We start from the raw sequence: 24,000 nt of genomic DNA, 5'->3' as shown, positions 1-24,000 counted from the left end.
AGCCGCTTTCTGAGCGTGAATAGAGCTCAGCACCGCCGCCTGCCTCGCCTCGCCTCGCCTCGCCTCGCCTCCCCGTCCCTCCCTCCTCCCGCCTCCACCCCCCCGCGCCGCAGCCGGCTGCGAGCCCGGATGGTTTGCGAGCGGAGTTGAGGGGGCAAACTTTGAAGCCCAGATGCCTGCGGGGCTGCGCGACAGAGCGCGGCTGCTGCTCCTCCTGCAGGCACCTGCCGCCGCCGCCGCCCTCCCCCCTCCCCCGGCGCTGCCGCCCTCCGCGGGGGCGGCCGGCCCCGCTGCCGGCGGCCGCCGAGGCGGCGGGCGCTGCGGCCGCGGTTAGGGCGGGCGGGCGGGCGGGCGGCGGGCGCGCCCCCATGCGGGTCCCGGGCTGGGGCGCGCCGGCGGCGGCAGGCGGGAGCCGGGCGGCGGCCGGGCGGTGCTCTCCCGCCGCCTGAGTGGGCGCGGCGCGGCGCGGAGCGGGACGGCGGCGCGGGGTGCCCGGGAGCCATGGGCTATTGCAGCGGCCGGTGCACGCTGGTGGCGGTGTGCGGCGCGCAGCTGGTGAGTGGCGGCGGGGGCGGCCCGCGGAGGTGGCGGGGGCGGGGGGGGGGAAGGGGCGGCGGGGCGGCTCCCCCGCTGGCCCGGAGGGGGAGCCCGGCGGGAGGGGGGGGGGCGGTGGTGGAGCGGGAAGCGCCGAGGGTTTGGGAGAGGAAAAGGGGCGCGGGGGCCGGGATGGGGAAAGGGGTGAGGGAGCGGGGTGGGAAATACAGGCAGCGTTACAGGTAGTTTGGCGGCAGCTTTGCTGGGGAGGCTGCGGTGGGCGCACGGCGGAGTTCATCGTAAACTCGGGCAGTTTTTCCCAAGCGTTGTCTCAACTTGGTACCTGGTTTCCTCTGGCCTCGTGTAAAGCCGTGGCAGGGGCGATGCATGGCTCGCAAACAGTTTGCCATACAGGTGTGTGTGTGAAGTTGTTATGCCTGAGATTTTCTGCAGGTGTATATGTGCATATCCCTTTTCCTTTTTTTTTTTTTTTTTTTTTGTCTTTCAGACTTACTGAGCAGTTTATGTTAACGTTGTATCATTATGTTGGTACAGAAACTGCAACAATTATATATTTATACTTATCTATAGAGGAGAGACATGTGGCAGCACTTGTAAGCTCAGCTGCCGGCAAAACTAGACTGAGTTTAAAAAGTAGGCACTGAGATACAATAACAAAGAGACTGCCTAAAAATAGATCTGCTTAGCAAGAAGGTTAGACTGTATAATTGTATTGTAGCACCTTAAAAGTGACTGGGTTTAAAGTTAAGAAACTAAAGAAAATGTCCCTTTCTGTAATATATACATGGATTATTTTATTGTTATCAAATCGGGTACATGATGTATAGACTTCCTATGGATTTGGATGCAGTGACACACAGATAAAGATCCATCAATGGAATATGCCCCATTTCTTATTTTCATTAGATCAAGTGTTTGGGTGCTGGCAGAACAGGTGCTGGAAGCACCTTTGTTAAGCAGTTAACCTTACAGCAGGCAGGAAATAATTCATATTACTCCATCCCTCGATGTCTTACTGAATAGTTTTGCTGAGAAAGTGTTAGTCAGTATCAATAGCAACCATCATTGTCGCCAGTTCCTCTCCTGCAGACAGGTACTAGGAGAACTACAGCAGACAAAAACCCCAGTAGATTTCAGGGACCAAAATCAGTAAAACAGTACACAGAAAAAGGAAGATGTGTTAGCAGATCAGAAATTCAAAATGCCTGTGGTCTTTCTATCGGGTGTAATCAACCCTTAATTCTTTTGTATGCTGGAAAATATTTTATTTGTATATGCTGTTCTCCACGTAAGTTATCTGATTCTTTGTAGCTGGATGTGTTTTATCAGATGTGATTTATTCATGCACACTGTCTAAAAAAAGAGTCTTGAATAGGAGTAGTGAATCTTGAGTGGAATGGTAGGAATGTAACCTTTTCCAGCAATTTGGAAACATAAAATTAATCACTGAAGTTCCTCAGACCTGTTTAAGTTTCAGCAAGGGGGACGAAAATGGTTTGAATTGTACCTTTTACTGATAAAAGTTGATTTATTTTTTTTTTAATGCATTCAACAAACTATGACGACTATGGAATGTGCTTAAATTATTATTGTTCTGAAAGTCTGTGAAAAGAAACATATTTGCCAACTCATGGTGACAAAAATACATACAAAACTCATAGCAAAAACATCAACAGAAATGCCCCATAGGAATGTATCAGCAGTTGGATGAGCAGGTAAGCTGGTGTAGAATTGTAGCATTACTGTAAGCTACTTCAAAGTGGTTGTAAACGTCAGCGTCAAATATATATATTTCAAAAAGTAAATATTGTATTCTGGAGTAGCTTAAGTGAACTTTTAACATATTTTCATATACTGAAAGCAAACTTGGATATTTTTACTGAGCAAGAAAGGGACAGGCTAGCAGTAACACAAATCTCTGAATCACACTTAGCCTATGTAATGACATTTAGATACGTTCAAAGCAGGAATAATTGTTTACATGAGAATAAGTAGTTGGGAATGGAAAAAATGATCTCTTCGCACTTTATTAAAATGACTTGTCATATTTCTTCCTGTGCCATATACCATCAGATGGGAACAGGTCATGAGTTTTCAGTCAAGGAGATTTAACTCTCCTGAGTAGGCCTATGGGTGATTGATCAGTTGTCACTACATTTTAGGTAAAGGCTACTTAAGGGAGCAAATGATGTCGAGATTCATCCCCAAATTAGCAGCCACGTTAATGCAGATGTAAATGAAAAACAAAGGATGAAGAAGTTATCTGGCACGAGGAGATGGGCATGGGAAGCATTTCTACAATGGTAACCATACTTTAAAAAAATTGCATAAAGCTTTTCACATGAAGAACTTTTATTCCTGATACCTGGGTTTCAGTTGTAAAATGGTCATGTTTGAAGTATAAAATATACTTTTCTTTGAGGAAAAAAGTTGAGGAAAAAAGTGAAAAGAAGGCTTTCTTCCATTTTTTTTTTAATGAAAATATTTTCTTCCAGCTCTGCAGAGCTAAGGTGTGGTGATATAATTGGTCTTTGCAGGCACTGTACAATAAATAATATTGAAGAACACTGCAGTTCAATAGAGAAGTTGTTGCATGTTGTACGTATATAGATGATGTAAGTGTCTGCGAATAGGCAAAAAAAAGGTGGTTGTTTCAAATACTGGTGCAGGAGTAGAGCTACATCAACTTGAGAGACCCTGCGCAAGCAGAATCATTTTCATAAACGCGTTTCAAATGCTTAGAGCTAAGGCAACATACTGTACCATCAGATTATCAGAAAGCTCAAGGAATGTTTCTGATCTCAAGGGCATACTGATCATTGCTCCCCTGCTTATTAACATACATATACCTTCCTGTTTGTGCTCTCATTTGTACTATGGAAAACAACCTTTGACAGCTCATTTTCCTCTGCATTTGTAGCCAATGAGAAGAATTAACAGCAAGTAAAAGCTAATTTTGCTGATGTTAGGAACAAGGCATTGCCTTCTGTATGCCAAGCTAATGATCTCAAAATATCTTTTCATTTTTTTCAGATAATAATTTTGGTCTTTCTTGCCCTTTGTCCTTCTGAAGAGAACCCCGGGCATTAGGGGCTCTGGTGTTTTTTGTTGAATGTCAACCATCCCGGCTGCATTGAAAGAATTCTCTGCTATTGCATTTTGTCCTTTAAACCTCTTTATTTTTGGGTGTCTCCTTTTCTATTAATAGCTTACATCAGTAACACTAATATCTTGTTGCTTGGACTTTTTAATAGCAAGAGCTGCAAAGGTGAAACTGCCAAGATTATTGTTGGTTCTGCGCTTTTGGGAAGGCTTCAGGAGCCCCATGGAAACCAGTTTGAAACTTTTTATGTGTCCTCTATTGCTACTTGGGAAGACTCGGAGCGGTGGCAAAACAGTAAAAAGTAATACATGTTTGCAGCTTAGAATCTCTCTTCCCAAGTGCGGTGATGAGAACGGACAACATTTCGTAAGGAAGCTTGGAGTCTCCAGAAATCATTGCCTTATTGTTTCTATCCATCAGGCAAAGATCGCCATAGTCCCAAGGCTACTTAGATGACAGATAATGCAGCTTTTGTCCTGCCTTCTCTCAGTTTCCATCCGAATTTATTTATATGATTCTTTTTGTACATTTTGCCTGTTCTCTTCTCTCTCTCTTTTTTTTTTAAAGTAGATTGTAATACAGTTCAGATATTTTAGGTAAGTATTAAAAACTGTGTAAAATTTGTAAACAGGCTGCATATATATCAAGGCTCAGCTAGCAATTCTGTGGTATTCAGTCTGATGCTCTAAAGAAGCGTGTGCTACAGCGGGTAAAGGCTCCGCAGTTTCTGAAAATCAGTGTCTTTCACAGACATCAATGTATGACATTTGCAGTCTTCCCTTTTCCTCACTAACGCCTCACTGTTTGGGGCGTAAGCCCCATGACCCACAACTTGGTTGTATCTCTCTGTGACCTCTTCCAGTTACGATTCTGGCTGAAGCCGCTGTCCAAGTGTGTTGTTGCGGCCAAGCAGAACAACAAAGGCACACAGAGCTGGTTGCTTTTGCTAACATAGGCCCAGTCTTTATCTTTGCTTTGAGCTAATGGAAAAAATGGTCAAAATGCTAACAAAAAGCTTGTACGGAAATGTCCTTGTTTTGTGTTTTTCCACAAATGAATAATGTGAATTAAGAGAAAATTCAAATATCTCATTAAAAAACGCTATCAGCTGAGGTAATTTCTATACTTACCTGTGATACCGATGTCCATAAACACATATTGAGTTACCTTGTTGCACATGAAGGCCCGTAAAGTGGTGGAACCACTCAAACACAGGAGATGAATTACATACAAACTGGGAAGTAGTACCTACCGTTATGTCTTCTGTGACTTCTTCTGATGTCTATATTGCACGCATGATATAAGACTGAAGAGTGTCCTCTTCTCTTCCAAGTCTCTCGTGCATTATAAAACATCAGTACATGTAACAGAGCTTGGTTCTTAGTGAAAAAGTCTGCCTTAGTGATCAGTCCTGTGAAGTTTTGGTTTGCCATTTTTAAGCATGAACAGCAAACATTCTTATGCTCCTTCAAACACTTCAGGAATGGTGATCATGGCAAGTTATAGTCTACATCACAAATCTACCTACAAGGTTTTTAGCACATGAATATCTTTGCTTGGGGAAAACCTCATGTTTTAACAGGTTGTGGGTTGAATTGTCTCTGGACCTTCAGGGAGTGAGGTTTGCCAGATTTTAGAGCTGCAGTCCCCCAGAGCAAAGGGGAGGCATTCACACCAGATACTCCCTCGGATTAGCTACTCAGCAGCTTTATGTAATAAAGAACATATTTTTGTTAATATAGACTCTTACACCATGAAAGTACCATCAGGGTACTTTCCAATAGCACACCAAGTTACATAATTAGTGTGCATAACGTTTATTTTTTTCATTTTTGCTATAGGAAGTGGTAGTGACATTTTTAGGTTCTTTTAAACCCCCAATTATTTTTTTTTTGCGGGGGAGGGTTGTTTTTTCTTTTTGCGTGTGTATTTTAATTGTGTTTCATTGGCGCTGTTGCCAATGGTTTTCAATAGCAGCTTTAGGAGAAAGTGTCTGCAATGGAAAATTCTGATGACATGTACATGTTCCTACATTTTCTGCTAGCTAAAGGGGAATTAAAGAAGCGGGCTTTCCATGTGGAATGGAAAGTGATGTTGTTACTGCTCTCAGGCTGTGGATCAGTCGGTTTATCAGTCTAGGAAGAGAGTAGAAAGAATTGGTTTCTGTGTTTTGGACAGTACTTATGTTTAAGTACTGCTTTTGAAATTGTGACTATGTCAACAGCTTGTGTCTGTGCCTTCCTTAAAGTTCTCCTTCTTGCTTTGTTTCAATTTTGGTAGGAAAGTGAATGTCTTAGTTTCATTGTATCCAAAACCCATCGTGATCCTACTAGCAATGCAAAGGAAACAGTCCTGTGAATGGCAGACTTTCAGCAGATCTTTGTTTGAAAGCTATTGTATAATACTAAGGAATAGATTTTGAGGTGTTGCTGGGAATATATAAAACAAGGACTTGATCATGAATTCAGAGAGCTAACATCTTTTGTTGCTATGAAAGAAATATGTAGCAACCTTTTTAGGTTTAAGTAAGACCTTGATAGAAAAGTAAACACTCTTTCTATTCTGTTTTTGAAGTAAAATGCTGAAGATTCATAACCAAACTGTTTTTTTTTTTTCTGATAACTTGAGGTCAAAAATAGTGATGCATACAAAGAATGGATGTTAGAGGTAATGACCCATTATGTCATTTAATTTTAGTGACTTGACGTGCACTATGAATGGTACAGTATTATTTGTCATAGAAGTGTGAATGAATAATAATTGTGAATAACCAATCATGCACTTCAAGAAAAGCAGAGTATGTTGTTTCAAGTTACAGGGGTAGAAGATTTCAGACCAGCTGAATAGCAAGTTTAATGCTTTTTGAAGCTGAACTTCTTTAGCGTTCAATGAGCAGACTCAACATTCAGACACAGTGATGATGGGTAGGAGGGAAAGGTTTAGATAGATTGAGAGAAGAGGAGTTGAATAAACTACCTGAATATAGGGACCTAGAATATCTAGCAAAGTTATTCTTCTTGTACAGCCATGAGGCAAATCTTTGGCAGTAGGAATTAATTCTGTATTGACAGAGATATGAGCTAGCACCTTGAATGATGAGCAGCAGGGTGGGTTTTGTTTTTTTTTCTTTTTCTTTTTCTGTTTCTTTACAAAAAGCACTAAGTAGCATTTCTAAAAGACACTAAAAACTCTGTAGTCAGTGGAGGGAAATCTCTCATTCTGTAGTCAACAGAAAGGAACAGGCTCCATTGCAGAACGGTTCAAAGCAGAAACATAATGTTTTAAAGTTGGTAGTGATTTTACTGTCCCAGACTGAGCTGTGGGAATGTATACAATGCAAGTGCAGCAGACGAGGTTTGTAAACAAGTACTTGGTAACTCGTTCCAGCAAAGAATCTAAATCCATTGGAGGTCTTCTCAATGTCCTGGTGCATCTAATCACATGGGTCTCAACATCTAGTTTCAGTTAGCATGAAGTTTTGAGAAACTTCCCTGGGCTTAAGGCCTGGTGAGGTTCAGCCAGTGCCTGCTCTGGAGGTTGGTGTCAGTGCCCAGTGAACTACCTAGGTATCCCCATACACTCCACACTGCTTCCACTCAAGAGATTGTCCTGGATGTACAATGCCAAAAGAGACAGCTATGCCCAATGAGAAAAGATGTGTCAGAAATCTTGAATTTCTATGAGATTTACTTATGATTCTGAATTTAAGTGACATTTAGTGGAGAACCACAATAGTGAATATTTTCATATTTGGTTGGGGCATGGGTATTAATGGTCTGACAAAATTGGAATAATCTCTGTAGGCTCCTCTGTGGCCAGAAGAGGGACTCCTTTAGGCGGCCTAAGGTTGTTTCTTGCCCTAAACTGCCCTTTAGAGTTGTGTCTTAAATAAAGTGGTCCTTCAGTTTAAGTAGGCTTTTTGGGAGGGGCAGAAAGAGAAGAGATCACAGACCCATTGTATGCAGTTTTGCCGCTTACAGTACTTGTTATTTACATTTTCCTCCCTCTTGCATTTTCACTAGTCATTTTACTGACGCCTTCTTGATTTTAATGATTGAGACATGCTGTTTTGGAAAGGTGTTTGTCTTTTCATTGACTGCAGGAGCCTGGTTTCACCGGAGCAATGTCAGCTTTTGTCCAGACGTCCTTTAAGATCCCCTAAAAAAATATGCTAAAATCAAATGGATAAAACCAATTCTTTGGTTTTTAGGTGATTTTCCGTGGCTTCCAACAGGAGCGAGAATGACATGGACCACTGTAATTAATGTCTGACCATAAAGAGTATGCTGAAAACACAGTAATTTTAAAGCATCACATAGTTTATTGTCATCCAGATTAATCCTTATTTTTTTATTATGGTGAGTGAAAGAGAAGGGCTGTTGAATGCTATGTGACTGGTAAAGTAGAATGGTCACAATAGGTGAAGTGACATTTTCTTGCCCCTGTGGCAAATAAACATTTGACAGTTTGTTATTTTATCCCCTCTCCCTAGATGTATATGTAGCAGCTGGATGCATCTGAGAATTTTTTCAGCATTTTATCATTCTATAACCCTCTGATAGAAATGACATTTAGAAGAAAAATTACCGATTTCTGTGTTCACTAAAAAGTAAACATGCATAGCTAATAGTTCTATTCACCACAGATCATACTTATGCATTTTTAATAAAAAACTTGATTTTAATTCATACATAACTTATGAGAAATGTTTATAAGTTTAGGGCTCTGCTGATTCCTACTTAAATGTTTACATATATCCGGATACCTTGAAATGTCTTTCATTTGAGGTTCAGATTTACCTTTTATACACAAACTTGCTTCTCTGCTGCCTACATAATGATGTAATGTATATAAGAAATGCTCATTATTGTACTGATTGCTAAAATCAGTAAAAGTACCACTTATATGACATAAATGAATCTCAGATTTTCCTATCCTGTTTGAAGTAGTAGCTTTCTAACGTTGGGGCTTGGGGTTTTCTTTCTGATTTTTTTCTCAGTTGGGATGTTAGGCTGTATCTCTAGTGGCAAGTTACCAGTTACTTGAATGGGAATAGAAAAAGTCTGTCATATCCTATATTCATACCATAACAGATTAAGGTTTGGTTTCCTCACCCTTCTTTTCTTGTGAAGGAATTCTCATTAGTAGAGTTTTGCACAGAAGGCAGCGTATGAGGTTAATTCTATAATTTTTGAGAGGCATGTCGAAATTGTGATGCCTGTCATGTTTATACGTCATGTCACCTTTCAGAAGGAAAAAATGCAGGACCATTTGGAGATGACGGGAAAGAGATTCATGCTATCCCATTCAAGCATGTAATGAGTAGACCCAGAACCACCTTCTGGAGGTGGCTGCCTCTTTCCGTTGACTATGTAGGGGTCTTTGAGTAGCTGCCCAGTTGGCAACGAAACCCCAGCCTCTATTCTGCATGCAACTTTATTTACTTCATTATATAGTTAAGCCTGCTCATCTTTGGTATTATCTTTATACTAAAGGTGATTTTATAGAATCCTTATTTTATAGAATTTAGGCAGGGTAAACACAAGCGAAGCATAACATTTCTCTTGGATGAATGGAAGTCGTGCTAGAGGCCTAGAACAAGGGTCAGAGGGCTGCCCCTGTTCACCTTGAATAAGATGTACTGTCTCTGAGTGATCCTCGAGTAGGGAATGAAATTGGTCTACATGAACAAGATAGTACTAAGAAATAGAGGGTCTTGAATCTAAGGCACTGACTAATATTTCTGTAAGAAAGCTTAACTGTCTTAGAAAACGATGTAATCCCTTTCCAGATGACTCACACCATGGGTCAATTTACTAATTAAAAATTCCTTTAAACTCCTTCGTAGATGGACTACTAATTGTCCCTCAACAAGTATATTCTTCTCGTTTGAAGATAAAAAGCTTTTGTGAGGAAAGGAAGATAGATGCTACGATGTCTCTTTAGAACAATGCATGGATCTTTGAAAAGCCATTCTTCAATAATTAAACAAAATGTGAAGTTTGCAAATTTTTGCCATGGCCAACAATGGCCTGGCATTTTTCATTATGCTCTGGTCACAGTCTCTGTGGCAGGCTGTTCTATTACAGAGCACAGAAACAAAAGGAGAAAAAGGCCCGTTGTGTGTCATTGCTGCCTTCACAAAGCAAAAAATACATTAAACTCAAGATACTGTTCATTGTGCACTTGAGCCACCAGTGACAAAGGTGCTGTGAGTACCACTGAATATCAGGCAGTCATGTGTCATTACATCACTGTTCAAATTGGCAGAGCAAATGACAGTAAAACAAATGAAAACATTTGTTTTCTATGCTAAAGGAATGCAAAAGAATAAGAGGCTTCTCTGAAAAAAAAAAAAAGAATGGAAAATATGGTTGTTATTTTTGCCACTAGTTGATTAACCCTTTTTTATTTATTTGTAAGTTCTTGGCCACACCCATCTGTCCCCTTGGGGCCAGTTAGCTTTTATTTGCTTTGACAGTAGCAGCAGTCACAGGCAGCAGCTGGTGACAAGCCAGATGATGGCACTGGTAGTGTTAACATAAGGCATGGGCTTCAGCATATCCTGAAAACAGAGTTCATTGTCTTGGATTTTATCAGACTGGCTTTCCTGAGTGTGGAGCTGGCAGTAAATTTGGTCCTTGCAGAGGGAATACCACAATAAGCTGGATGCAGCATTCAGCAATATACCTAGTAATGCCTCTTTCTGGTGCTGGCAACCTCACAAAATATTTAGAGGAGCTGCTGTCTGGTACAATATTTTGGGTTTGGGTTGGTTTTTTTTTTTGTTCTTTATTTTTTAAAATGAAAGCAGTCACCCGGGGTAGGATCGTAATGGTAGGTACAGAAGAAAGTTTTTGGCCTCAACCGCTGGAAGAGATGGTGTCTGTTCTGCGTCGTGCTAAACTGTGCTTTTTCAGATGCATAATAAGAGTTATTTATGGACACCGATAAAGTGGTATCTGTTGTATAATGTCACAGATAGGCATAAGGACAATAACAAAAGGCATCTGGTTTACTAAGCTCTATTTACTGCAGAAATGTGCTGTTCTTGCGAATTGAAATAAAAAAAAAATTGGGGAGAGAACGTTGTGGGTTTTTCCTGGTTCCTGGCATTTCTTTGCTTTGCAGTGTGCTTCTGAAGACAATTATGTGGGTCCCGTGTCAGTATTGTATTTGTCATGACTGGTGCCTTATTAGAGGACAGCTGTTCCTCTCTGCCCAGCACATATACGTAACTATCACTGACAATAATAGAAGTTATGAGTGTAACCCTCCTCTGCATTACACCGATGGGGGATGCTGGATCTTTCATGGTTTCAGTTCATTAACGCAGGTGTAAAACCAGGAATGAAGCAGTGATGAAGCTGGGACTATTCACATGCTTGTTCAGAGTGCAGTGCCTGTAAGGAGGCTTTGAACTTCCAGCAGTTATTACTTGGCCCTTCTAACAGGTGAGTAAGAAAGGCCCTGTCTGAGTGCACAACATCTGAGTCTCTCAGACCATGCTGAGTGCCTTCACTGGAAGGCCAACTATTCAGGTCCCCATCAACCAAGAGCAGCCACAAGGAAGACTGGTGCGCAAGGGGGTGTTTCCACGTTGTAAGCGTTTTATGGTAGCTCCTCAGTCTCTCTCTAATTCCACAGGATTAAAAAAGGTGTGACCTCTCCAAAGCTCCTCAGGTGCGGTAGTGGTGCTTTGCCTGCTGTCACTTTTGCTGAGAACTGGACCAATTTGTAACAAAGAAGAATTTAGAAGTGGCACGGTGCCATCATAATGCCGTTAGGAGCTAATCTAAACTCAGCCGGAGAAACATGTTTGCAATGAACAACAAGGCTTGTTGGCCGTGCCAAACCCAAGAATGTATTCTCAAGAACCACCTCTTGGCATTTTAGCTATTGTAATGAGTTGCATGTGTACATCCTTTAGCACTTGCTTCTGTCTGCTCAGATCTCCATAGTGGGCAGCTCAGACTGGTTTAGGGGATGTAAACCCACGTCTTTGTGTTCATGTAGGTTTCTCTTTTGTTGCTGTTTTTTGTTTGCTTTTCAAAATTTGAGCAAATTAGAAGGTCTGCGGTATTTGTGGTGACTAATTGGATTTCTGGGTGAGCACAAGCCCTGACTTTTTTTGGAAGGCGAAGACTATTAGTCTTAAAACTGCAGCATCTATTCCAGACAGTTTCCTTACTAATTTAAGACAAGACAGTTATACAAAGCTACAGTGATGAATGGATTGAACAGTTAATATTTGACATTTCATTTTATGATTATACCATTTAAAAATAGCTGTCTTTTGACACTGCTAGTATGTTTTTATATTAATTAGAAAACCTAGATTGATAGTAAGTTCCCTGTTACCTTTCAGTTTGAGATCTCTGGAGAATGACTGCACTGAAGGTCCTAGCTGCTCTGATGTTTGGCATAAGTATGGACACATTCAATAAAAATGGCTTGAGGAGGTGGGGGCATTTATTTGCCCTCCCAGCTGGACTGGTTAGGTAATAGAGAAATGCAGAATAGCATCACGGTCAGTGCTAAACTTTAAAAAAAAAAAAGTTTTTAATTCACAGAATGACAGAATGTGTTGGGTTGGAAGGGACCTTTAAAGGTCATCTAGTCCAACCCCCCTGCAGTAAGCAGGGACATCTTTAACTAGATCAGGCTGCTCAGAGCCTCATCAAGCCTGGCCTTGAATGTCTCCAGGGGTGGGGCCTCCACCACCTCTCTGGGCAACATGTTCCAGTGTCTCACCACCCTCATTGTAAAGAACTTCTTCCTAATGTCTAATCTAAACCTACCCTGCTCTAGTTTAAAACCATTGCCCCTTGTCCTGTCGCAACATGCCCTTGCAAACAGCCCCTCCCCCAGCTTTCTTGTAGGCCCCCTTCAGGTACTGGAAGGCCAATTGTCTGAGATATTTTAAATCTCTGTAAAAGTGGAAACCGGTGATACCAGCAAGTGCCAGAAGAGGCAGAACAGAACTTTAGAACAGCACTCTGAGGCAGTTTAGAAGGCATGTCTGTCATAACTGGAATCTATGGGAGTTGCAAACCTTGTATTTTAACCTCTCTAGATTTCAGGGGAACTAATCTCTGCACCCTAGGCCCACCTGCATAATTTAGGACAAGATTTTGTCTGCTCTTATAGATGAGTCCCTGTGTGGATCTTATAGATCTCTCCCTGAGGGATCCTGAGGAGCGCATACTCAATATCCTCCATGTAAGCTGTGAATGGTGGCATCCAGGAGGCCGAGCCATGGTGGCACCATTCTTACTCCAGTGCAGTGATGGCCACTGAGTTGGCCACATTCTTTCAGTGTTAAATGCTTTCACAGTGAATTGCGTCAATTTCTCACCCATGTAATCCAGCAGGAAGGTGGAGGAGAAGGCTTGTGCTCATGCAGAGACCTGAGACTGGCACCGGCTTGTCTCTGATCTTCTTTAGTGGAGCCTTGTAGCTTAGAGCTTTACACCATTTATGTTGAAGGTGTGATATTTGTTGAGAGGAGAGTGCTGAAGCGTGCTTGCTGAGACAAAGGATGGGTAATCTTCCAGGAGCATTTGCATTTAAGTGTCAACTTGCATTTGTGAGGAACCCGTCTTGATGAATGTTGTGGTCCCTGCCAATTCAGTCTTCCTAATTGTGCAGATCCTTCCTAGGGTGGTGCAGGTTTGTGCTGCCTCTTGCATAAGGTTCAGCCTAGACCCAAATGTTCAGTGTGCGATGGTGAGTAACTGTGCAGTTCTACTAAAAGTATTGTGCACTACATCATAGCCATCCTAGAATATGTATAAGGTCAGTATGCCAACGCGGCCACCTGAATCCCTTTAGAACATCAAATTTGATAGAGATAAAATGTGCTTAGTGAATATTTTTTAAAAGGTCAAAAAGTAAAGATGATTTATTTACTTCAATTGAAATTCAGCAGGTCTTAGGTTAAGGTGAGGGACAAAGAAAATAAATCTCTAGAATTATGTTATCCTTGACAGAATATTGATCAATAATTGCCTCAGCAGGAGCTGATGGTGAGCTGAAAAGTAGTTTTACAAATTTACATGAATGTTTCTGATTGGCACTACTTTTTGTTACATTGCTCTGCCTAGATTTTCATCCCACGCTTTGCCTGCACATTAATGTTTCAGAAATGTTACACCATCTCATTTTTGATTAAAAATGGGTTAGAAAATCCCATATTTCAGTTAATGTTCCTACAATGTAAGAAGATAAATATTTGCTTTGACATTATTAGCTTACTAATTTCATGAAGAAGAATGTTTTACACCACAGTGCTTTTACTGGATACGCCACACCGTGAATAGTGCTACCACAAGGAAGCTGGCCTTGGAAAGGGAAAGCACATTCCATAGGCATTTAATGATCACTTAGGGAAGATATGTGTGTATGAAGTTCTTCTAACAAGAGTACTTATATTTGCAAAAGATTATATGGTTGTTTCCTTGTTGTGTCTCCTTCACAGTTTTCCTATGAATACAGAAGTAATACAAGCTCTTTCACTAGCCAGCTAGCATAATTTTAAATTAGATTTTTGTAGTGCTTGTTATTGGAGATCTGTGTCATTTTCTGTACCTCTTTCTTTATTTGCTGCCATGCTTCCCCATTCATGCAAGTGCCTGGGAGGAATTCCCACCAGGTTCCTCAGCGCCTAGGCTGCCTATCAAGATGATGGAGGCAGGCAGGTGCCCCTACATGGGGAATTCACTGCTTTTTGTTAGCATTTAGCAAACTTCACTTAGGTGCTCTAAATCCTCTGGAAGAATCAGTATCTCTGCCAACTTGATACAGAATATCGGGTCCTAAATTAGGGGCCTAGAGTACACAGAACACCTATGTTCTTTCTGTCCCCAAGCACATCTGGTGTATACTTCTTTGTGCTAAGTGTAGGGTTGGTTAAAATATTGCCAAAACTTTTTTTTTTTTACTTTTTTTTGTTTCTTTCTCCCCCTCCTTCTTTTCCACCCCTCTATATTTTTTTCAGCGCCTTCATCTGTTGTGCAACAGCACAGGCAAGCTCTCCTCATTAGGTAGCCTGTGGTTTGCCTGGACCAGCTGTAGGGCCCTAGTCTCTTTTGGTGGCGTGCTGACAGAGGATCTGGAGGATAAAAGACTCCTTTGCAGGGGCTGTTATCGCTTATCCTGACAGACACGCTGTGTGATGGGGTGTGCTGCTTCTGAAGCAGGCCAGGTCTAAAGCAGAGTTGAAAGGTAGATGCTTGCACCGTTCTCTCCTGCCACACACACGTGCGTATGCACACGCACACCCTGCCATAACCAGATTTGTTAAATTAGAGCATTTACTTATGGATCTGCACAATACATCAAGAAAAAAACAAACAAAAAAGAGGCTCTTTCTTCAGGCTTGCATATGTAATAAGATGGATATAATTGTAAACAGGAAATCTGTAAAATAGAGTTAATAAAATTCATCCTTATAAGGACTATTTAACTTCATAATATGACTGAGCCTCTGCTTTTTAAGAGCTGACAGGCACTAATGGAGTATGAGAGCGCAGTTTGCTTTCATACCCTCTTTTTGTCACTGTTCATATCTTTTAACTACGCAGATCCTGCTTATATTACTTCCTTGAAATGTCTTGGTAGTAAGAAAAGGTAGATAGAGCCACTGCTTAGTTGATATTTGTTGTATTAGCTTGCCTTCTGCTGCTGCTATGAGGAATATTGCTTATATAGCTATTAACTAGGCTATATAAGCAGCAAGAATTGCCTACTAAGTAGCTACTAGTTGTCATAGTTTGGGCCGCACTGGCCACTGGGATGAATGACATGAAATATTTCTGGACGCACTCACTCTTTCTGGTTCTTTTGTATGTCATTGAGGCTTCATGAATCTTCTTGGTTGCAGTTAGTCAGTGATCTGCTTGGTGACGAGGCAATGTCTAGCTAAACAAATCCAGCTACAGTTCCCTGGACTATCATCTTTATTCCCATAGGTAACTGTGGTTAAAAACGCACAGGAATATCACTTCTGTTGGAGAAAAACAAGGGAAAGAGAGGCATAGAGGTTCCCCAACACATCTTGGGAAATGCATCTTTAGTGAAAGAAAATCCATTGACACTAAGTGAATGGAATGACAGTAAGGCTTATTGAGTTAAATAAGTGCAGTTAGGAGAATAAGAACTGGTCTCTGAGGTAGTAACAGAACACCACAAGATGTGGGGATGAAGGAATAGGGAGAAGAGATGGAGGGAAGAGAAAGGAAAGAAAATACATCACAGATGGGACTGATTTTGAATTTTGGGAATTTAATTTCACAGAGATGTCTTTCCCCTAGATGAACGTCTTTTTATACTGCTCTGAAATCTAAAAGGTTGAAATGAATAACAGTTTTTCAGGGATTCATAAAGTTGAAGAAAGCATGCCAGTTTGAAATATTTATTCAATATATGTATAGATATACAGGAAATGTATGTGTGTTTATCTAACAGGAAGAAAAATAAGTATGTCTCAGTGATGTGTAAAGATGTCATATTTAACATCAAATTCGTATTTAAAGCAGAGATGTGTCAGGTACTGCAGGTGTACTGCAGTGCATCCGTGATAACACTCAATATATCAGAGTTGGGGACTTTCAAAGAAAAACTAATATACCTCTACAGCTTGAGGTGGAAAACTGGTCGTCTTGGGGAAAAGATTAGCAGATGTAACTTAGGCACATGCAAAGTCTTAAACAATATGTTGAATAAAGGGTATGTATAAGCAATGGATTACATGTCCATTTTCAGCTGTGTTGCAAAAAAGGAGAGAGCAGCTTAAGCAAATATGCCTGAATGGAGTCATAACTCTGAATGTGTGTGCTGTGAGTTTTTAAAATAGAATCCTGTTGAATTGAATAGAGTCATCTTCTCCTACGCTGCATGGGTGGTACTCAAGACTTTAGGAGAATGGATGATAAATCTCATGCTAATGGAAGTATATGAGAAAGAGATATGAATTTATCTTGATGCATGTGTCACAGGTGAATTTGTCTTTAGCAGACCTACAAGCTGAGTAAATGATAAATGTTTCATATTTATGTCATTGAATTAAATGGGAAAGGTCATTCATTCTGCCACTTCCTACTATTATTATCAATGCTAGACTGCTAATTTGTGAGGAAAAGGAAGGAGAGCAGAAGAAAAGAAAAAGTAACTTGAATAATGAGTGGAGGTGGCAAGACCCAGGACCCTGCTGGGTACAAAGAAATACAGAACTCCTTTTCTGAGATGGTATAATCTCCAGAAGCGAAAACAAACAGAGAACATCTGCTGATGGATCTTGCCGACCAGGGATCTCGTTGGTTCTGGCCATTCTTTAGAGGCATTAGGATGACGCCCCGTGGAAGGGAGAGGTCTTTAGAGACAACAGGGATGGACAAACTGTCACACACAGACAGAGATGTCTTTGTTCTGCCAGCAACCAGTATTGCTGACCATCAGAACGGACGTTTCGTTGGTGGAGAAATACCCTGCCTTTCTGTTTATTCCAGTCACCCATAGCTTGCTCACCTGAGAGAGAAATCAGTTGATCCATTTGAGTGGTGTGGGTGGGAAAAAAAAAAAACTTTTAGCTTATGTGCCGTAGCAGCAAGCACGCACACTTAAAGTTCACTTTATAAAAACCCTTAAAAGTACACTTAACCCAGTAATATAAAAGTTGTAACATAGTCTGTAGTTTAATATATTTAGAAAGTCTACTATAGTCAAGCTTTGGCTCAGAGTTTACTATAAAGGAGTCAACATAAATTGAGGACCCTGCATAATGTCAGTAAGACAACCTTTTATTCATAAGTTGTATAAATGTTGATTTTTAAAGCAAAACTAAGCCCACACTAGCAAGAGAAATGATAAAGGCAAGAATGCATTACGATTGGGCAACCATAGTATTTTTAAGACTACCCACAGGGAGAGAACTTTTGGCTAAGACAAAGTGGTAGTTTGCAGGTTTTTCCTACTTCTGAAACATGTTCTTCTTTACTTTTTCACTCACTTAGCTTACAAAAACATAAAATAATTTTCCTTTTCCATTTTTCTTTTCATTATTTTATTGAGTTGTACATGCTTTGTAGTTGCTGAATGTATAAAAAATTGTGTTATTTTGATTTTGTAGGGGGTTAATTCTTGCTGATGTGAGCTTTTAAGTGGTTGTTTCTAACTTCATTTTAGTAGTCCTTTAAAAACATCTCTGTTTGTTTCCTGAAGTTCATCAATCACCACAAAAAAAATTCTGTTCAAAATTTAAGTATTTATAAAATTCCCCTAAAGCTTTATTGGTATGACATTGATAAGTCTAGGCTAAATCATTTTCCCTTAGTTTGCTCTTCTGTACTTACTCATCCAGCTTACCTTAGCTGCTAGTCAGGCCTGAAGACTACATACTTGTGCCGCTTTAGTTACTTGGTAAGCTAAGAAATAGTCAATATAGTGAAAGCTGTTTAAATTAATTCCATGGACTTACCTTAGGTCCTAACATAGGCTAGTTGCTTGGTTTCTCTGCAGTGAACACGGTGGGCAGGGCAGGCTAAAGTACTCCTGGGGCTGTGCTGAGGGTGGGAAGGTATCTTGTTCCCCTTCCTGGCTGGGTTTAGGTGCCCACCCACTGCCCATGTTAGACACCTCTGTGGGGTCAGGATCCACACCTGCAACCTGTGCTGGAGTCAGACGCTGAGGTCACTCTTTTGGTACTGAGGAGAGGCTCGGTCCTTTCTGTCACGATGTGTCTGGAGAAGGAGTGGTGGTAGCTGTAGTGCTGCCCATTTTTCACATAGTAAGTGACTTGGTTTGCGCACACAAGAAAAGAGCACCCATTTGTTGCCCTCTTGCGCAGACTGAGACTGAAGCCTTTGTTTCTCAGCCATCTTAAGAGAGAATACCCTCACCAGCAGCCCAGGAGCAATGGGAACATCTATCCGTCTCTTATTCAGTTTGGGCCAAGAATCATAGAATTGTCTAGGTTGGAAGGGATCTTTCCCATAGAAAGAAATAGAATAGGACAGAGAAAGGAAAAAGAGGCTTGAGCTTCATATATGTGAAACTGAAGAGTTCCCTAAAGAAATGTACCTGGACTCAGTTCCTTGGACCGCTCTACTTGTTTTCCGTGATAGAGTTATAAGATGCATAAGCAGTATGAGACCAGATCTATACTGGGAATTTGTTTATTGAGTTGGGTAGAGATAATCTCAGTCACGTGCCCAGAGTCATGACATCAATCAGTGGGAATTGGATCTGAAGCCTTAATCCTTGATGCTTTCCCTTTCAGGAGTGATCTTATTTAATTTCTTTTTTAGTAAAGTGGTTCAAAGATTAGTTACACTAATCATTGCTGTTACCAAAAAACTAGATTCAGGCCTCAGGACAAATGTCTCTTTATGAAACAAAAAGTCTTCTTAAAAACACTAACGAAATTCCTAAGAAGATTCCTCATAAACACTACTTTTATTACAATATCAAGTTGCTTTGTCAGGAAAAGCAGGATTAAGGTAGAAGGATCAAACGTAACTTTTCTTTCTTTCTTTTTTTTAACTTGCACTCTAAGATATGGTTGATTCTGTCATCATCAGTAGTTATCAAAAGGAAATTTCTTAAGCTTGCTTTCTTCTGCTAAGTTACTGGTCATGGTCTGATTTTATTCAGTGAGACTTTAAAGCTGGTTTCAACAATAACAAAAAAAATGAGTATACTTTGAGTTCTGTGGGGCCTAGGAGAAATACTGAGTAAGTCTAAATGTGGGCAGCCTGATAATTGTTGTAGCATTGCTCTTTTCATTCTCTCAGCGCTGTTGCCCTCTCTGTAGAGCAGCGTCGTGTGTGCGTAGCCTGCCCCAGGCTGAGTTTGAGAGTCCCCTGCAGGCGCGGGATGCCACATGTGAGGGGCCAAGGGCAGCGCACAGGGCACTGGAACTCTTCACTGGATTGTGGTCTTTTGCCTTTGAGTATCCCTCTATGGCTCTTTTATTTCTCCGAATAGCCCCCTACAGCAATTTCCAGAACAGCTGAAGATACTCTAATGTTTGAATCGAGATTCTTTTTTTTTGGACTCATCTTTCCTGGGTGCTCTTTTCAATATGCCTGGACCATGTTTGGCACAGAATGGAGGTTCTGCTGTCTGTCCCATGTTTTATATCCCTGGTATTCCACAGGCAGAACTGAGCTATTCTTTTACTAATTGATTCTTCTCTTTGGCTGTGTTGTCCTTTGAATGTGGGTGAAAAAAAGCGCATTGGGGTTTATTTGTTGCATATCCATCCGATTACTGTTGCCATGAACTTGCTGCCATCTGTCAGACAAGAAAAAAAAACGCACCACCACCCAAAACGTCCCCCTTCCAGTTAAAATGTACTTCTTTATGGCCTACAGTCTTTGTAAGTACAGTTCTGGTACTATCAGATGCATGATGTGCTTTCTGGGCTTATCAAAGGTCAGTGATGTTTCTTCATGTTTCCAGTGTCTTTCAGTTCAAGCAAGTGTGCTTTCAACAGACCGATTCTGAGTTTGTGCAAGAGTGAAGTTTTTAAAAGTTGCCCCTGTCTTCAGTCACCCACATCTGTTAAAATTTAAATATAAAATGGACATCCAAATGCCTTTCTGGTAGCTTTGAAAGTCTTAGCTTATGGGAGCTCAGTAGCAACTGCCAGAGTAACAGTCCATGAAACCTGTGTATCAGCCAAGTGATTCAACTAAATTATTGGTAGCCACCATCATGGTTTTGTTTTCATTGGCAAAAACATTAATGTAGTAGCTTTGCTGTCTTGCCTCAGTTTTTCATCCAGACTGCCAGTAATAAAAAGCATGATTACTTCATTGGAAATGTGCTGCTTGCTATAATTCCTGGAGTCTTCTCTGTTGTATTTTCTTTTCTCTGTCTTATTTTTATTTCTCTTATTATATGCATAAAAATAATCAGATGATGTTTGGCATTTGTAAAGCTTAGTCTGCTCCTTATATTTGGCAATACAAAGCTCAATCAGGCATCTTTTCCAGTTTTGATTACTTTTGAACGTAATGCCTTCTGGCTTTTAGCTTCCCGTTACTCACCTATATCTGCAATTGTAAATACTGTCAAAAAAGAAGAAATATAGTAGAAATCAGTTTCATGACTACTTTTCATTTCTCCGTTTTTGCTTCCATACCATCCCATCTCCCAATGAAGTTTTAAAGCATATGTATCCAACTGACTTCCTTTTCTATAGGAAGTAATTAAATGTTATGTTAAATGTAATTTATAGAAACAGATGGGCAATTATATGCACAATATCAGATGCTATCTCAGTATCTTTAAAATATATCCTTATATGAATGTTTACTCACGTACAAGTTATTCTCTCTTTAAAGAACTCTGATAAGTAATACTATGTGGTAGGTTGACCCTGGCTAGATGCCAGGTGCCCACCAAAGCCACTCTATCACTCCTCTCCTCAGCTGGACAAGAGAGAGAAAATATAACGAAAGGTGTGTGGGTCGAGATAAGGACAGGGAGATCACTCAGCAATTACTGTCATGGGCAAAATGGACTCCACTTGGGGAAAACGAATTTAATTTATTACCAATCCAAACAGAGTAGGGTAATGAGAAACAAAAACTAAATCTGAAAACACCTTCTCCCCACCCCTCCCTTCTTCCTAGGCTCAGCTTTACTCCTGAATTCTCTACCTCCTCCCCTTGAGCAGTGCAGGGGGACAAGAATGGGGTTTGTGGTCAGTTCATCACACTTTGTCTCTGCTGCTCCTTCCCCCTCAGGGGGAGGGCTCCTCATTGTGTCCTGCTCCAACATGGGGTCCCTCCGACAGGAGACAGTCATCCACTAATTTCTCCAACGTGAGTCCTTCCCACAGCCTTCCCACAATCCTTCCCACAGGCTTCACGAACTGCTCCAGTGTGGGTCCCTTCCATGGGGTGCAGCCCTTCAGGAACAGGCCGCTCCAGCGTGGGTCCCCCACGGGGTCACAAGTCCTGCCAGCAAACCTGCTCCAGTGTGGGCTTCTCTCTCCACAGGGCCACAGGTTCTGACGGGAGCCTACTGCAATGTGGGCTTTGGGCATCCACTTGATCCAGCGTAGGACCCTCCATGGGCTGCAGGTGGATATCTGCTCCACCATGTAGCTCATGGGTTGCAGGGGGACAGCTTGCCTCACCAGGGTCTTCACCAGGGGCTGCAGGGGAATCTCTGCTCCAGTACCTGGAGCACCTCCTCCCCCTCCTTCTTCACTGACCTTGGTGTCTGCAGAGTTGCTTCTCTCACATATTCTCACTCCTCTCTCTGGCTGCTGTTGCTGTTGTGCATGTTTTTTTTCCCCTTCTTAACTATGTTATCCCAGAGGTGCTAGCACCACCACTGATGGGCTCGGCCTTGGCCAGTGGTGGGTCCATCTTGGAGCCGGGTGGCATTGGCTCTGTCAGACATGGGGGAAGCTTCTAGCAGCTTCCCACAGAAGCCATCCCTGTAGCCACCCCACCCCCCAAAAAAACCTGGCCACACAAGCCTAATGCATACTAGTAGCTAGAATTTGTATGTGAGGAAAGATTAATTTAAGAAAATCTTAAAGCCTAATTTCTGTTCTATTCAAAGCATAATTTCCTTCTGTCTATCTGGCACAGGCGTAAGACCAGTTAAACTGAGTTTGTGAACAACTACATTTCGTGTTATGACAAAAAATGTAGACAGTGATTATCAGTGGGTCTAAAGAACACAAAAATAGTTATAGTGAAAAAAGAATGGAATATCTTCAATATTTGGCGACATCTGTCCTGTTAATTTGTATGGCAGTACTGAAGTTAGACTACAGGTGCGTTCTCCTAGTCACCATGTAAAAATATCAGATAACATAGATCCCTGTATGACAAAGCTGTCAGAGTGGTTATTATAGTATGCAAGTTTGGGTAAATTATCAAAAGTTACAAACTAGTGTTTCTAGTCACCCAGAAGAATACAAATATAAGCTGGAAATGGTTATCACTTGTGCTGTCTCCTCAAGCGGCCATTGAGAATCTCCTTAATTCTGAAAGCTCTTCCAAGAACTAATTGGAAAGGAAAAGGATCCTGTCATCTTGCCATTTATGTTGCCTCATCTTTTTTAGCCTAGAATATTAAAGATTTATGGCAAACAATAAGCTATTAAAGGTCTGCTTTTATGTATTTGAAAATTTTTTTAAGGAGCATAGTTTTCTGCCAGTGATAATGCCTGCTAAGATGGAAGTTAGGAGTATTGAAAACAGAGCTGAAGAAGTGACTGAAAAAGTGGTGATCCTTAAGTAAAGGTCCTGTGAACAAGTCATCGCGCCTGTTCATTTTAGATATCTGTTGAAGGGTCCCAGCTTGTTATCGCTAGGCTCTATGATAGTGTAAAATGGCTTTGTTTTACTACCATCTATGTAACATTTTTACTGACTTACAGAGTTTAAGCTCTCGGGGCCAGTCCAGAAAAGTATAGATTTCTGTTGTTCACAAACACTCTGGTTCTTGTTATATATGTATACTCTTACAGCGCATTGGATCTTCAGTCTGTTTTACAATGCTCCGCTAAGTCATAGCAATAATTTGAGGACGACAGTCTCCCTGCATTTCACAGGAACAGAAAAGCTGAGGTTGCAGCATTGCTATTGATTAAGCAGTAATAAATAATTGTACTGAAGTATGGTGTCAGCTTCGTATTCAGCTCAACTGATTTCAAAATGCAAAACTTTTCTCTGAGTTTTTCTTTCAGTGTTAATATAATTTTATTTTCTAGGCAGCTTGAGAAATAAATATTGTTAGAATGATCAAAGTGATTCACCCATGTTTCCCAATTCAGGCAAATATTTGGGAATGCTCATCGTTAAGCTATGTGTGCATTTGGTCTAGAATATTAACTTTTGAAAAATATTTTATACAAGCACGTTTAATCAAGAGCAACAGCAATCAAACCAGTAGCTATACTGGTAGCAAAACTCGGTCCGGGTTAACAGCTTTATTTTGGGCTGTATTCAGTCCATCTTCTTCAAGGAATGTCTTCAAGGATAGTGTTCAGATTTTAATTGAACAGAAATTGCAATTGGTAGAATTAATTTTATTATGTAGTTCATTTTGCTTCACCTAATACTATGTATGTTTAGCTTCACGTATTTTCAGTTTTTCATTTATTCCTTGACTTTGTCGTAGAAAATGTAGCACATACTGTAAAATTTATAATTGATTAATATTGTATTATTTTCAATTACCACTATACTTAAAATACTACTTAGATATTCTTACCAAATGATTATATACTGTTCTTAAAGTATTTACTTTTTTCAATGGTTGAAGTAGTATTCTGGAAAAAATTACATATAAATTACATCTCTGGCTAGAAA

The 24,000-nt window shown here is 40.9% G+C and overlaps 1 protein-coding gene across 1 annotated transcript in view; it reads left to right on the top strand.

Annotated features, from left to right (window-relative positions):
* The first annotated feature begins 498 nt into the window (after positions 1-498).
* The window catches only part of NKAIN2 (sodium/potassium transporting ATPase interacting 2), a 565,330-nt gene continuing 541,828 nt past the window's right edge, over positions 499-24,000 (top strand). The window contains exon 1 of the mRNA XM_054197204.1: positions 499-555. Coding sequence (XP_054053179.1) covers positions 502-555 — 54 coding nt within the window. The 5' untranslated portion in view covers positions 499-501. The remainder of the gene's footprint in view (positions 556-24,000) is intronic.

Source organism: Rissa tridactyla, chromosome 3, assembly GCF_028500815.1.
Source record: "Rissa tridactyla isolate bRisTri1 chromosome 3, bRisTri1.patW.cur.20221130, whole genome shotgun sequence".
Classification (NCBI taxonomy): Eukaryota; Metazoa; Chordata; class Aves; order Charadriiformes; family Laridae; genus Rissa; species Rissa tridactyla.
The sequence above is the reverse complement of the archived record's forward strand: the minus strand, read 5'-3'. Positions and strand labels throughout refer to the sequence as shown.